This window comes from Mauremys reevesii, linkage group 6, assembly GCF_016161935.1.
Source record: "Mauremys reevesii isolate NIE-2019 linkage group 6, ASM1616193v1, whole genome shotgun sequence".
Lineage (NCBI taxonomy): Eukaryota > Metazoa > Chordata > Testudines > Geoemydidae > Mauremys > Mauremys reevesii.
In genome coordinates, this window is record NC_052628.1 from 56,206,317 (window position 1) to 56,223,052 (window position 16,736).

Consider the following 16,736-nt stretch of genomic DNA (forward strand, 5'->3'; position numbering starts at 1 on the left):
TTACAAAAGGGAGTGAAGCTATAATGGAGAGAAGACTGCAGATTATAGCAGGCAATTTTACAGTGATTTCCTCTTGTTACAAGCGCAGGTTGCTGAAAGAAGTAATGTGCGAACTGAAAAACACCACAGGTTAGCTAAATGCCTGGTGTATATACATGGAGTATTACAGCTGGCTAATTGTGACCTTCCAACACTAAGCACTGCACACACTTTATGAAACCAAAGAAAAGACGTTAGCAAATAAAATGGAAAGATCCGGAAGAATCTCTCCTTACACTGAAGTGACATGATTCGGTTACTGGTACGTTTACCCCAGACAAAATACATTGAAATTCACATTAAACACTTTAAAACATCGTATTAACAACAATAGCCCCCTACGCTCACCCCTTCCGTACTAAATTCCTCCATTCAACTCCGAAATGGGAAAAATTACATTAAAAAGGGGTCAATATCACAAACCCATGTGGTGGCTGCCGACGATGTGACTGGTTTGAAGTAACACAGCAGTTGGATGAAATACCGTTTTGATTTTTTGTCTTCTTTGCCTCTGCTCTAATAACATCAGAGGCGATGCAGACATGACCACTGAAGAAAAGATCACTTTAATTTAGCTTCATCAAACTATACGAACTAATTAGTGTACTTGCATGCCAGACACGGTATCAGGCACGTATTGTTGCTTATCAGACATTAGCAGTTAAAAGTTGCTGACATCAGCTACTATTACTAAAAACACTTCTCTCCGAGGTCTGCAATTTCAATGATTTTTCTGAGCGTTTAAATTCGGTGAAACTGGCTGTGTATTTTACCAGGTGTATAAGGCAGGAACATTATTTTTGCAAACACTTTGAAAGAAATATGGAATCTAGGCTTGTGTTGAATCAAAAACTAATTACAGGATGATGAGGCATTACAGTTATTAACAATTCCGAATATGACAATGTAAGCATCTTTGAATTAAAAAATCAGCAAAATCTGTAATTCATGACTTTTTATTTATTTATGCTATCATAATTCACAGTGTGGTCCAGACGGTTGCTGAATTGGTAAAGTACAAAGCAACTGGCATTTTAAGGTAGAACTTTCAAAAGCAAGTGGAGTTCTACAAATAATGCCAAAGAAGGAAAAAATCTTTATACGAAGAGACTTTCCCATAAATTTGGACCAAAGTTCTTGGACCCCTTATCTGCAGAACATGGAAAGTGTGAAGAGTTCATCTCATTTGGTCCCAGAGAAGAAAAGACTATTGATTGTAAATATTCATTTTTTTTACTATTCAAAATTATGTCCCTCTTTAAAAAGAGTAATTTATATTTTGCTTTGTCTGAAAATAGACATTCTATTAGAATAAAAAATAAACGTATCAACCAAGTTCTAAAAGTAAATTTTAAATACAGGTATTTAATCTATGTTACATTTTTCACTAAAACGTATCACAGCTCGTGATTTAAAATTATTCAGAGATACAAACTCTGTAAAAACGGGAATCCTAAAATCACGAAGCAAAAGATTTCAGCATAAATAGCATCGGTTCATTCTGGTTTAAATTTAGTCCTTTCCTTCTGTAGTGTACAGATTTATTAGAAACCTTATTTTAAATTCAGAGACGATCCTCCATAGAAATACCTATTCATTAATTTATTATTTCTTAGGAGCTATTTTATGCACAGTCTCTCCTCTGGTCTCAAAAGAAAAAAATATCTGGTTAGAGCTACAGGGAACGATTCATATTTATAAATCCAAATACTACACCATCGTCTTCGTGCTATTTTTTAAATTTAAATTGAGTCATTATGGCTTAAATAACCCCCCTAAAAAGCACAAACAAAAATATTCCATTGTTAGAAAGATGTCTGAGCATTTTAAAGGCTGAAGAAGAGTAGGGAGGAGGAATCTACCTGGACCAATTATTGAAAAGCAATTCCGTTAAAAATGCATAAAACCTAAAGTTTGCTCCTGTCAGAGAAAGCAAGCAAGCAAGAAAGAAAAGTGAACCCTGGAAGGAAGCAGCAAAATCCTGTAGGCGATAGGACCACGAAGAAGCTGTTAAACTCTGGCATCAGCTCGGTGCAGGGCTATGTCAGGGCAATTAGAGCTGCACCATGCTGCACTGTGCAGTACTGCTGTCAGCCTTAATCTGCGCACTGATGGGCAGCACGAAACCCAAGCTACAGCCCACAGGAAGCACAACCAGTGAACCCATATTGCTTTGACAGTTGCACTCATCTAGAAATAATGCAAAACGCTCTTTAGATGTATACATCACGACCCTGTGCTCTAGGAAGAAAACAATCTAATGAGGGGCTGGGAGCCTGCTTGCAGAAAACAAGCAGCGAATAGATGTTTTTCTCCTCTTAAAGCTCTTCGTATTTGATTCTGTTGGAGCGTCGTGTTGGGGCTAGTTTGACTGAACTGTTCTTTGCCTCGGATGCTTCACTGAAGAATTTGAAAATAGACGGAAAACTCTTCCAGGAAGTTAGCTCATGACGCTCGGTCCCTGCAAAATACAATAAAAATAAAAATAAATAAATCACAGTTTGATTTGGTTTGGGGTCGTTTTGTTGCTGCAAGTTCAAGTCATTGTTCAGCATAACACACAACACAAAATAAACGTCGAGTGCTATTTGCTGGTCCCTCTCAAAAGCTCCATGTTTCAGTCTTACGAGAGGGACTTGAACAAATTGGTGTCATTAAAGACCCCCACCCCTTCTGATCACAACACTCACAGGTGTATTCTCGTGTTGAGTAGTGTGCAGGGTTTTAGTTATATACGTGGACTACATGATAGGAAAAGAGCAGAGCCTTGCACTAAAAACAAGACCGAAAAGGGCGTGTGCTTATTACTTTTCCCCGCACAAACTCTGGCAAGCGAAGCCTTGTCAAGTACCGTCCCAGAATGGAGTCACTAAAACACATTTCAAGTCCTTTCATTCCACAGCGCGCTACCGACTAGCCATGCATTTTGCCAAGTAACCTCAACAAGCCAATAAGTTCATACGGTAAAACACACTCCTGGTTTGTCCCAGAGCCCCCCCCCCCCCCCAACAGAAATAACGCGTGCGGTGGCTTCTATTGACAGGGGAGCCTATCATCACAAGACATTCGCAGGAACTCCATACAAAATGGGGAGAACTACGAAGTCCATCGGGAGCTAACAGCGATCACTTTATTTCATTCCAGCTCCTTCAGGGTTCACAGGCTCCGAAAGAGTCCTGGGTAAAAATCCGAATCCCACTGCTAAACTGGCACTTGCATTTCCAAGGTCAATTTCATGAAAGGAGCTAAGTGTCTGGCCCAACTTTAAGACAACGGAATTTAGTTTTTAGGACATGAGTAACCGCTTCTGTAACTGAATCCCGGTTCCCCTTTGGCACTGATTGAAACAGGGGCAGTCAGAATAGATGGCTTTAAACAACAAATAATGGTCACTTTAACCAGCCCTGTTACCAGTAAGCCCGTACACTGTATCCAGCAGAAAAGTGAACCTTTCCTGCGGTTCCTTCCCCAGCGTAAACATGCATTTGTGTAAACTGTCTTACGCGCATGTGTTTTTACTGTTACCCGTGGGCCCTTAACTGCACGGCACATTTGTTTCTATAAATAAAAACAAACAACAACAATAATACTACTAAAACCCCACCCTCTCATACAGATAAGGAGCCAAGTGCTCTGAAAGAGTTGGGATCTCTTCCTAGATAACCCAATTATGCAGAGATGCTGCCTGGAAGTCTCTGGATCCTGGGCCTCCGTTTGATACTTTAACATTGTTAATGATAATTCTTTAGTCTGTAATAGTAGGTCATTGCTATGGTTACTCTACAATGGTGCAACACTTCGCTTTCCCCTTCAGCTATTCGCTGAGACCTGGTAACCACATTTGTTGCCTAGCAACAGTTTTGTGACAGTATCACAATCTGGGAGTTACAACAATAAAGGACATGATGGCCGTGGCCTACCCAGAGGAGAGATCTATAGTGTGGGGTGGGTGGGTGACTTTGTGACGGCAGTGGCCCCTAAAAGAGCTGCTACTGACAACTTACCCTGAGTCCCCGCAGCAACACGCAGAGACAAGGGAAGGCATTGCTAACAAAGACACCCCACACAGCTATCCCCCTACAGACACTGTTTACACAATGACAATCCACCACCACACCTATATTCCTTTCACAGACACCACCACTCCCACAGAGATAGCCCCCTTCAGAGACACTTTGCACACACACCTCCCTCACCATAACACATATATCCCCCAATGCTGATGCACTTTTCAAAAACAATTCACTACTCATGTCCACCCACAGAAACCTTTTACTGAGACAATCCACGAGACACATGGATATCTCCCCACCCCATAAACACCTTTCACAAAAAGGCAATCAGCTAATACACACACCACTCCTCCACTAACACCTTTTAGAAAAGACAATCCACATCACATACATATACACAAACACAGATATCCATTACACAGACCATCCAGCACATCTCACAGAAATTTCTCCACACACACCTTTTAAACAAAAAAACAAAACAAAAAAAAAAAAACCCAGAACCAAATGCAGGTATTCCTTCACAGACACCCTTTACCTGGAGACAAGCCATCACATCTACAGACATCATGCTCATCACAGACAAATCTATTGCACCCTACAACAGTAGTTGTCAACAGGTGGACCGCGGGCCAAATCCGGACAACCAGATACTTTTGAACGGACCATGAAATCTTTTTATTTACTTATTATTAGCATTATTGTTATTGCAGTGTGAAAAAATGTTCCTCTGGAGTCCGGACCTTGAGTATACCTTGATCAAGAAATTTGGACCTTGACAAAAAATAATTGACTACCCCTGAACCTACACAGACAACCACCACAAAATTACACTTTACACAGACTCCCCACCTCTATACAGGAACACCTCATTATCACAAATAGACACCTCACCACCACATAAAGATATAGCTCCTCCTTCACAAAAAGACAATCCACAATCCTCCACATATCTTTCCACCAGAAAGGCACCCTTATAGGGAAACAATCCACTGACACCACACACCCCTTACACAAAGATGTTAACCCCTATAGAGACCTGTTTACATAAAGACATGTTGCAACTACACACAAATATAGACACTCCTTATACAAGAACAGTATCTCTCCACAAGCCACCATTTACAGAAACCTCACCACCAGGTATTCCTTAACCACTCTTGCATAGGCAATATTCCCCATACAGCCACTTCTACCACCTAAGATTCCTTGTCTGTGCACACATTTAACATCACATTGAGTCTCTATGGGCAGACAGCCACCACATCTTCACTCTTGGTTCCTACACACACAGCTCAACTACCACACCCCAAAAGGCATACACACAGTACACTGCCACTCCAGACTTCTATCTCTCTACACATACCCATATTCATTTCTGTTGGCCTAGATTTAGATTAAATTGGATGCAGAGAACATAACACTGTTTTATTCTTTATCATTTATATTTCTTCTTTGTGAAAGAGCTTCTTCAGAAACAAAGAATGACAAAAACGATGTCCAAGAAACTTTGTTTTAATTGTCTTCCCCTCCTTTCCTCCATCTCTCCTTTCCCCATGCACCCTGCTCATTTCCTCAGAGATCACACACCAATGTTATTGAGACACTGATCAGTTTAAGCTTTCCTACAGCAACTCTTTTACCCCACCCCTCTCCAAAAACAATTCAGGCTTTGAACCTAGAGGGCCTGATGACTCAATGGTTTAAAGCAATTTTAACTCCCTCTCTTTATTTTCCCTTTCCTAGCAACAATCTTACTGACGGATGAACAATTTCTCTGGTGATAAAATCTCTACCGTGGCTGTTTAATTTCTAGGATTATGATGACTCTTTGCTTGAGTAATACAGAAAAGACAAAAACAAAAACTCAGCCTTGTTACCTTGTCAACTCTCTACGCTGCCCTTCATGGCCCTTTAAAGGTCAACATTTGCCCTCAAATATGCACCTTCAGCTCCCATTGAAGAGAGAGCAAAATGTGTCCTATAAACTTAAACACTATAAAGGTAGTACATTTATTATTTACGCAAAAAATCTAGAAAATTGCAAGGGATACTGGACATAAGCAACATGAGCTAGAAGTTATACTAAATGACAGCATGCCCTAGTAGGCATAATAGATTTGGTGGCATGGTTCTCCAAATAGAATAGTAACACTGAAGAGTATGATCTATACAAGGAAGACAGAAAGGGAAGAATAGAAGAGTTAGCATTATATGTCATAAATATTTGCAAAACCAATAGTAGAGCTGGTTGAGGATTTTCCATTAGAATGAGTTTCTGACAGAAAATGAGGGTTTCACAAAATTAACATTTTCCAAAGGAACATTTTGATTTGGCTGAAAATATTTATTTCCCTCGTATTTAATTTTGGGTTGGTTTGACCCAAATCAGAATATTTCATTTTTTGAATGGACCTGAAATGTTTTGTTTCAAATCAGTTCAACAAAACATTAAACTGTATATCCTTTGTGGCATATTGCCCTATGAGAGTTGGAGTTCGGCCCCTCCATTCTCTCCTGTAGGTCCGGCTTCCTAGAGGACTGCTAGCTCCCCTAAAGCAATGTGGACTTTCCTCTGATCATGTTGTGCTGGGTAACATGGGAGTCACATGATTTGGTGCATTGTGTGAAATGTAGTTTGGGCAGGGAGCCTGGCCCATAAAGAAAGAATAGAGTCAAAAGGCTCCTGAGCTATAACTCCTATAAGGCAATGTGCCATTGTGGGAAAATGCAGTTTAATATCTGACTCAAAACAAATAATTTCAGATCCATTCAGAAACATTTCAATTTTGGAAAAGTAAAAATATTTCACTGTGATAAAAAATGTAAAAACAAAACATTTAGACAATTCCAAATTAAAATTGTTCAGAATTTCCATTCTGGGAAAAAAATTGAAATGATAATTTATCATCTTGATTTGAGATAAAATCGTGTTGAAATGTCAGAATGTCTCACAGGATGGAATTTCCAAATTCACTCAGCTCTAACCAATATAAATGAAAAGAGTATCAACAAAGTACTTTGGGCAAAAATACAAGTAACATAAAATAAAGATGAAAGTGGACATCTTCTGTACGGCTTCAGGAATAAAGAATGAACATGACAAGTTAAGGGACCAACTACAGAGGAGCCCAGACGCACAGGATCCTGCACTCATTTAAAAAACACAAAAAAAACCGTACTGAGACATCTGTTGAGTAACAAAATACAACTGAAACAATGAGGAGTCCTTGTGGCACCTTAGAGACTAACAAATGTATTTGAGCATAAGCTTTTGTGGGCTAGAACCCACATCATCACCTGACAACCATCTGAAGTGGATTCTAGCCCATGAAAGCTTATGCCCAAATACATTTGTGAGTCTCTAAGGTGCCACAGGGACTCCTCGCTGTTTTTGCTGATATAGACTAACACGGCTACCACTCTAAAAAAATACAACTAAACACTGATCACCAAAGAAATATCTCTGTTACTCCATGATCAAGAACACAGAGAATAATCATACTTAACTACTTTATAACACATTTTTGCAATTATATAGCATCTTTTATGTGAAGATTTTAAAGTACTTTACAAAGATTATTATTATACCTATGTTCAGATGGTTAACTGAGGCATAGATACAATAACTGACTTATCCAAGGTCCTAGGAACACAGGAATTGCCATGCTGGACCAGACCCATGGGCCATCTAGTCCAGTATTCTGTCACTAGATGCCTCCAAGGAATATGCAAGAACCCCTAGCAGGCAGATGTGGGACAATGTGCTCCCTGAAGATGCTAATACCTCATTGTTAGAGATTGGTTTAAACCCAGAGACATGAGGTTTTTATCCCTTCTGCAAGTCAGGGCAAAATCAGAAATAAAATCTAGGTCTCCTAGATCTCAATCATATTCTTAGCTACTAGATCAATCTAGATAAGCTACATGAGAAACCATTGTGAATCTACTTCTTACCAATAGAAAGAATTGTTTGGGAACGTGACATAATAGGAAATATTCAAGCCATTAAAAGCTATTTGAATCAACATACTATATTAAGCAATGGGTTGATAGAATACAGCGGTATAAAGGCTTCAAGAAATAAATTGCTTGGGGACCTGTAAAATCTAAGGAGCAAGCTGTAATGGGAAGACACATGAAAATCCATGAGTGTAGAACACAGTTAAATCATTCTATAATATGCCAACAGAAGCAGCCAATGTGACTTTATGAGGGACTGCTCAAAGACAGTGGCGGATTAATGATTTTGCCGCCCCTAGGCCCTGAAATAATTGCTGACTCCAGCCCCATATGAACTTATTAAACATCAATATTTTCAATATCAACACCAATATTTTCACTTTTTATTTCACTACTACTTTCAACTATTTTTTCTGTCTCACTGTCGGCACTAACTGATACAACAAAGGAATCTATTTTGTGCATTTTTGCTATCATTTCATTTTCCCTTTCTTTCTTTTGTATAGTATTTTTTTTGAACTGAGAACTGCTTAATTTCTTCCTTACGGTCATATTATTAATGTTTAGGATTCTCGCGAGTATGTTTACTAAATGGCGTTGCGCCGTCATTGGTGGTTTCAATATGCGCTATGATTGGTAGAATTGCGGCATCACTGATGCCATGATTACAAAAATGCTGCTATTATAAATTTGCTGCCCCTGCAAATTTGCCGCCCTAGGCCTAGGCCTTGTCAGCCTAGGCAATAATATGCCGCTGCTCAAAGAATGGAGGGTAAAAAAGAATCTATCTTGGAAAAGGGGTATCAGGCAAGTATCCTAATAAAAATATGGACAGTCAGCTAAGGATTGGAGTGAAAAGATAAGGGCAATAAAGACAAGAATGATTTACTGTTAGCCAAAGGGATAAAGGAGAACAGGAAGACCTATATTTATATATTTAACAAGTACCGTATATCAGGAGGAAAAGGAATACTAGGGAGAAAATAGATGTTATTAAATGAGATTAAATAAACAAATTATTCTATATGGTTAAGATGGTGAACTGCTTTTAAAATCAGTATATCAGGAACAATAAAGAAAAGAGGTATTGACAATTAGAAGTAATAAAGACCTTGTCAATAAAGCTGTTGGTTAAAAAAAAAGCTGGAAAGGGAATACTTGGAAAACCTGAATATACAAATCATCAGGTCTGGATGACATAGATCTCAGGGTCTTAAGGGAATCAGCTAATGAACTTGCTGAACTACTGGCAATTATTTCTGAAAACTCATGCAGAAGCAGGTAGGTATCAGAGGACTGGGAGGAAAAAAGCAAACGTGGTGCTAATTTTCTTTAAAAAAAGAATAAAGAGAAATTACCATCTGATAAATTTAACTTCAAATCTTAATAAAATAATAGAACAATATTAAAATAAAAAATCTGCAAGCACCTTTTGGTAACAGGAACATTAAGATTAAATAAGTATAGATTTTTAGCAATAAATATCTCAAAATCAATCACTTTTCTTGATTGAATCACAAAAATTAGTAGATGATGGGACTATCTGTTATGGTGCCTTTTTCTATAGGTCTCGCTGTGTGCCATTTCTACCTGACCTGCAACCTGGTGAAGAGACACACAATGGATTATAGCTTTCAGCACTCTAGTGGTCTGTGGTTACCATTATCTCTATTTTTAGATTGTTGTACAGCTATCACTAGCTAGAGATTGATAGTGATAGCGATACAGACATAGAAATAGGCATTATATCTAGACTGCAATAGATATAGATTTATACATTGCCCTTGATTCTAGACGGTATTACTTTGGAGTTACACTGGCTTAAACCTGGAGTAGCATAACGGCGAATCAGGCCCACTATATCTAGACTGAAGTAAAGCATTTGGTTCATTGTCTTATGAAAATGTACTTGTTAAACTAATTCAAACTGTCTTGAAAATGAGCAATGTCACTTAGCTTGAAAACTGGATAAAGCACTATGAACAATGAGTAATGATAAATATCAAAGCAGTGGGTTGGGGGAGGTGTCAAAGGATTGGTAATAGGTTAGTTTCTTTTAAACATGATTATTAATGATCTGGAAGAATGAACAAACTGCATATTAATTAATTAAATTAATTATGCAGATGATACATTAAATTGCAGGTAAAGGAAACACTAGTAAGGACTGAGAAATAATAAGAAGGAAGCTAGGTAGTATACAAATAAAAACAGGAAATAACAAAATGAGCTTTGTTCCATGTTTACAAAAATGTACATACAAAAATGAGTGAGCAATTGATTAATCAGTCATCTCAGGGTTTATTTGTTCATACACTTATGACTGTAGTTTAATTTCCATTTTCTTCCCCGGCCCTCCCAAGGAAAAAAAGTCCGAAAACAAGAGAGCTCTTTGGCTAGAAGAGTTTACAAACTCCTTCAGTTGAAATTACTGAGCTTGCAGAATGTACAAGCTCTGCTGGCTTCACTAACAGATTCCCCATAATTTGCTCTTGCAGTGATTACCAGCTGTGCAGGACAAAGGTGTCCTCCTTCAGCGTTTGCCAACTGTGCAGGACAAAAATCTCCTTCTGTGGTACTTACAAATTATGCAGAACAGTGGTTCCATCCTGTGGAGTTTACAAGATATGCAGGACAAAGGCTTTCCATGCTGCACCAGAGCAGAGGGTTTTCAATATAAAACTCTTTGCACTGAAATATTTCTGCAGAGAAAACTTTCTAGGTTGAGAAGTTTCTCCACAGATATTAACTACAATGCTACCCCAAGGTCTGATTCTGTGAGCTATTGCTGACCCTCAGATCCCATTGACTTCAAAGTGAATTAAGGATACTCTACATCTCAGGATTTGGCCCTTAGCGGAGCAGTTAATATCACAGTTCCAAAGGAGCTTGATCTTACTCAATGAGAATTTTGCCACTGACTTTAATGGGAATGAAATCTACCGCAGTGTCAGCCAGGGGCGGCTCTATGTATTCTGCTGCCCCAAGCACAGCAGTCAGGCAGCCTTCGGCGGCTTGCCTGCAGGAGGTCTGCCGGTCCCGCGCCTTCGGCGTACCCACCGTCGAATTGCTGCTGAAGTTGCGGGACCAGCGGACCTCCCGCAGGCATGCCGCCGGAGGCGGCCTGACTGCCACCCTCACAGCAACCGGCAGGCGCCCCACCGCGGTTTGCAGCCCCAGGCACACGCTTGGTGCGCTGGTGCCTGAAGCCGCCCCTGGTGTCAGCATTCTGCACTGAAATCTTACTATGATGAAAACTATTGATACAGATATTAGTTAGGTTTCTAACTTAGCACTCCCATGAGTTTTGTGGCTCCAATATTTATTAAGTTACTACCACACTTATACATGCAGGGATCAGGGAATAAAATTCCTCCCTCTTCACCATACAACAGGCCAGATGTATTTTTTTCCTCCCACCTTCCACTGAATCACCAGAGATTGGCCACAGCTGGAGATAGGACACCAGATTTGAGGTGGGAAAGGTTCAGGTCAGATTGGCAGGGACCTTAGGGTTTTTCGCCTTCCTCTGTAACATTGGGTATGGATCACCTGCTACGATCATCTGGGTATAAACACACATAATAATTGCAGAAGACTTGGGCATTAGTGGCACCTAATCCCTCCTGTTCTCTTCCTGTGTGTTGCTCAGAACAGTTTAGTCTCCTGAGGACTGAAATGCTTTGGTCTAACTAAACTCACCAGACTCAGTATATGGGTAGTTAAATTTAATGAACTGCGATATACAGGAGGTCAGACTAGATGATCTAAAGGCCCAGGATGGCCTTAAGCTCTGTTAAACTCAGGGCTTAGTTCTCAGGCCTGGTCTACACTAGGACTTTAATTCGAATTTAGCAGCGTTAATTCGAATTAACCGCGCACCCGTCCACACCAGGAAGCCATTTAATTCGACATAGAGGGCTCTTTAGTTCGAATTCTATACTCCTCCCCGACGAGGGGAGTAGCGCTAAATTCGACATGGCCATGTCGAATTAGGCTAGGTGTGGATGCAAATTGAACTTAGTAGCTCCGGAAGCTATCCCACACTGCACCACTCTGTTGACGCTCTGGACAGCAGTCCGAGCTTGGATGCTCTGACCAGCCACACAGGAAATGACCCGGGAAAATTTGAATTCCTTTTCCGGTCTGGGCACTTTGAATCTCATGTCCTGGTTGGACATCGGGGCGAGCTCAGCAGCACCAGCAACGATGCAGAGCTCTCCAGCAGAGGAGTCCAGGCAATCCCAGAATAGAAAGAGGTCCCCAGCATGGACTGACCGGGAAGTCTTGGATCTGATTGCTGTGTGGGGCGATGAGTCTGTGCTTTCGGAGCTGCGCTCCAACAAACGGAATGCGAAGACCTACGAGAAGGTCTCCAAAGCCATGACAGACAGAGGATACAGCCGGGATGCAATGCAGTGCCGCATGAAAGTCAAGGAGCTGAGACAAGGCTACCATAAAATCAAAGCGGCAAACGGACGCTCCGGAGCCCAGCCCCAGACATGCCGCTTCTACGAGGCACTGCATGCCATTCTCGGTGGGTCTGCCACCACTGCCCCACCAGTGTGCGTGGACTCTGACGAAGGGATAGTGTCGACGGCCAGTTCCTCGTCGACGTTCGCAGATGGGGAAGATGAGGAAGGAGATGAGGAGGGGGAGGCAGTCGACAGCACTTACAACGCTGATTTCCCCGACAGCCAGGATCTCTTCATCACCCTCACTGAGATCCCCTACCAACCCTCCGCAGCCATTACCACGGACCCTGAATCAGGAGAAGGATCAGTCGGTAAGTGCTTTAAACATATAAACTTTTATTATTAATGGAACAGGAAAATAGACTAGGCGAACAGAAGGTCTACATGCAGGGGAATGGAACAGGAATCTTCCACGGAGATCTCCACAAAGCTCTCCTGGAGGTAGTCAAAAAGCCTATGGAGGAGGTTCCTGGGGAGAGCTGGCTTATTGGGTGCTCCGAGGTAGCACACTTTTCCGTGCCATGCTCTCAGCTGGTACTCAGGACCAGTGCCTTGACGAGCATCGCAGCATAGGGCCCTAGCTTGTGCTGGCTTTCATTCAGCATGCGCTCCGTGACACCCTCCTCAGGGTGATCTCGCGCGCAGACTCCTGCATGGAAGTAGAGTGATTTGTGTACTATTACTATTGGTAGTGCTTCACTGTTCCTTAGAACAACAAGAAGCGTCACTTTAGAGCCACGTGCTGGAGGCTACAGAGTGGCAGCATACAGGGATCTTTTCCAAGGGAAAACCGCGAGGGGGTAGAACAGGGGCAGAGTTTATGCTTTCAGGATTGCCTGAAGCAAGAGGACAGAGCTGGACATTGACTTTTAAGCAGCCAAAAGCCTTTGGCTTACCATGCCTGGCTGCTCCACGGATTCAGCTTTCCTGCCCCGCTTGTCTGGTCTGCAGTGCAATATCCCAGGCAATGAAAGCGAATGCAGATAAATCGAACTTTCCCTGAGTGGGTGCTCAGGAGATAGGTGCCGTCCATGGTCTGGTTCACAGGCAATGAGTAGACTATGTTTCATTTTTAAGAAAAGGCATCTTTGTAAGCAATTCACTCCCTTTTCCCCCCTCACACAGCTGCAACAGTTTCCCGACCTGCTCCACCATGCCCCTCACAGAGGCTGGCGCAGATTAGGCGTCGTAAGAAAAGGACCCGGGATGAGATGTTTGCAGAACTTATGGGCTGCTCCAGAGCAGAGGCGGACCAGCAGAGCCAGTGGAGGGAGAACCTCACACAGCAGCAGCGCTCACACAGCGAACGGAAGGACAGATGGCGTCAGGAGGACCAGCAGGCGACTCAAACGCTGCTTGGACTACTGAGGGAGCAAATGGACACGCTCAGGCGCCTTGTCGATGTTCTGCAGGACCGCAGGCAGGAGGACAGAGCCCCCCTGCACTGTGTCTGCAACCGCCCTACCCCGCCACACACTCCAATACCCACCTCTCCCAGAATAACAAGAAGGAGGGGTACCAAGGGCCATGAAAACTGTCACTGCACCACAGTGGACTGCTAAATTATCCAAAAGTTCTCAGTCCCTAGATTTTGAAAAGTTCTCACCTTTACTGTGTTGTCGAGTATTAAAAGTAGTTTGCTGTTAATTACTGTTTCTGTCATGTTTGTTTGCTGAAGACTTTCTGTGAAGGGGGGAGAGGGGTTTGGTAATTGCATAGGACAGTCACCATGAACAGGGTACAGACATGGGGGCAGGATCAACAGCAGGTTACTCACTGAGTGCAGTCACTAGGCACCCTGGTCAGTCTGTGAGGTGTTTTTAATGTTCTGTTCATAGGCGGCAGGTGCCCTGCTCCAGGTATACTTGGAGGTGGGTCTCTCCCCCGGCCCAGCCTGGATTGGGCCCTGGCCCACGCGGGTCTCCCCCTGCCCCGTCAATTCCCTGTCTCTAAATTTACTAAAATGGGAAATATTTATGTATTCACCTTTCCATAACTCTAGGAAGTGAATGGATTTTAATAATTCTTTCCTTAAAACAGCAAGCATGGAAAATGTAATCCAGAAAGAAGAATTTTTCAGAAATGTATAAGCAGATGGAAATGGGTATATAATGAAAGTCTGGATATGCTGTTCACATTTGTCATTCATCATCATTCATGCTGCAGTGCCTGTCTAGTGATGTTGGTTGGCTGCAGCCCCACCTTCTCCTTCTAATTTCTTCCTCTGCTGGGAGTTGATGGGTCCTCTCCAAGAGGTGGATGTTACTGATGGTGTCTGGCCAGCGGATCTGGAGAATCCTTCTGAGGCAGCTATTAATGAAGGTCTGGATCTTCCTGGTGGTTGTTTTGGTTGTCCTCCAGGTTTCAGCTCCATACAGTAAGACTGATTTCACGTTGGAGTTGAACAGTCGATCTTTTATGCCAAAGACAGCTCTCTGGAGCTCCAGATGTTCTTGAGCTGTAAGAAGGCTGCTCTTGCCTTACCAATCCTTACTTTGATGTGATGATGCTACCTAGGTAGGTGAAGGACTGCACTTCTTCCAGGGGCTTCCATTCAGTGTGACTGGGTCGTTGCTGATGGAATTGATCCTAAGGATCTTGGTCTTGTCCTTGTGGATGTTGAGGCCAACCTGCAGGTCATCAATCTGGGTCCACAATGACCATTGGATTCCATTGTGGATGTCTTCATAATCCAATCGATGACGAAGAAAGAGAAGTGGTGACAACAAGCATCCTTGTCTGACTCGGTTTCGCACCTGGGCTGTTTGTTGTGACCCTCCATGGATCACTCTGAATTCTTGATCAGGTTGACCACCTTTGCTGGGATGCCTGACTGCTCGACTATGATGCGCGGGGCGTTGCTCTCTCCCGTGCATGATCTGTTCTGCGGAAACCTGCCTGTTCATCTCGTAGCTGTGGATCGACGGCATCCTTCATTCTCTCTAAGAGGACTCGGTTGAAGACCTTCCTGGGCACCGACAGGAGTGTGATTCTCTATAGTTGGCACAGTTGCTGAGTCTCCTCTTTTTTGGGGATTTTTGATGATATCCTCCTCAGTCAGCAGAAATCACTCTTCTTCCCATATTTTCTCACAGCATTTCCACTGAAGCATCCAGGTCTGCTTTCAGGGCCTCTGCTTTCTTCATCATGGTGATGGCTGGTGCTGGTCTGTTCAGGAGTTCCTCAAAGTGCTCGCCCATCTGTTCATCTGTAGTTCTATTCCTGTTATAGACTTTTGCTGCCTGCTCTGCTTCTGCTGCCAGTCCATCCACATAATCTCTCTTGTCCTTCCTAATATTCCTCTTCACTGCTCTGTGGGCTTCAGCATACTCTTTTGAGCTTTGGCCTTGCTGCTCTGTCCTGCTGCTGTTGACTGCTGCTTTCTTCTTCTCTCTCTCTCTATCTTTTGTCAAGACTCTGCTGTGGATCCACTTCTTCTGCTGGGTGTTTCTAATTCCAAGCACTTCCTGGCATGCTGACCTTGTGTCTCTCTCTCTCTGCTGCCTGCTGTTGTGACACTGTCTTCTCTCCCCTCCCTCAGACCGATCCTGTGAAACTTAAACTTCTTCTTCAATCATCAAAAATCTTCCTTGGTCTTATGGTCCTTCGTCTGCTCCTCTTCTAACTCTAACGTCCTGCAAGGATCTTCTGAACTTTCTGCTAAATGCAGACACATTCGATCTGGTTTTCTGTCATGCCTGCTTATCAGGTCCAATTTTGGCATTAAAGTCCCATAAGGATGGTGTAATGTCTTTGTCTGGAGTCTCTAATATTTTTTTTGTCTGTTGTTGTAAAAGTAGTCTCCTCCCTCCTCTTCATCACTTGGGGGGGGGAGCACTGAACACAACATTCATCTTAATCCTCTTCATTTTAGTTCTGAAGGATGCTGTGATGATCCTGGGACTGTCTCGCTAATGCCTAGTAGGGTCAGGGTGTTTGCCCTCATCTCATGTGCCGATGGTAATCTCCCTGCTGCAAAGAGGGGATCGGAGTTGTTCACATTTGTGTGTGAGCGAATTTCCCTGCCTCTGATAGAATTCATCCACTTATGTGATTAAACTGCCTCTATCATAAAGTTATTTTTAATTTTTTTTAAATCAATTTAATTTTTACCTTGGAAAATACCAGGTTGTATCAAAAGAGGGTAAATTTTGTTGTTGTTTTTTTTTAATTGCTGAGGTAAGGACCTCATGAACATCCATCTAAAGTTGAAAAATGTTTCCTGGAAATTATTTAGTCTTTTGCG

General features: G+C 42.3%; 1 protein-coding gene across 7 annotated transcripts in view; it reads right to left on the bottom strand.

Annotated features, from left to right (window-relative positions):
* Window positions 1-453: 453 nt before the first annotated feature.
* Window positions 454-16,736, bottom strand: part of FAM172A (family with sequence similarity 172 member A) — a 357,166-nt gene continuing 340,883 nt past the window's right edge. For all 7 annotated transcript variants that reach the window (XM_039545378.1, XM_039545375.1, XM_039545371.1 and 4 more), the window contains one exon: window positions 454-2,500. In XM_039545378.1, coding sequence (XP_039401312.1) covers window positions 2,358-2,500 — 143 coding nt within the window. In that variant the 3' untranslated portion in view covers window positions 454-2,357. The remainder of the gene's footprint in view (window positions 2,501-16,736) is intronic.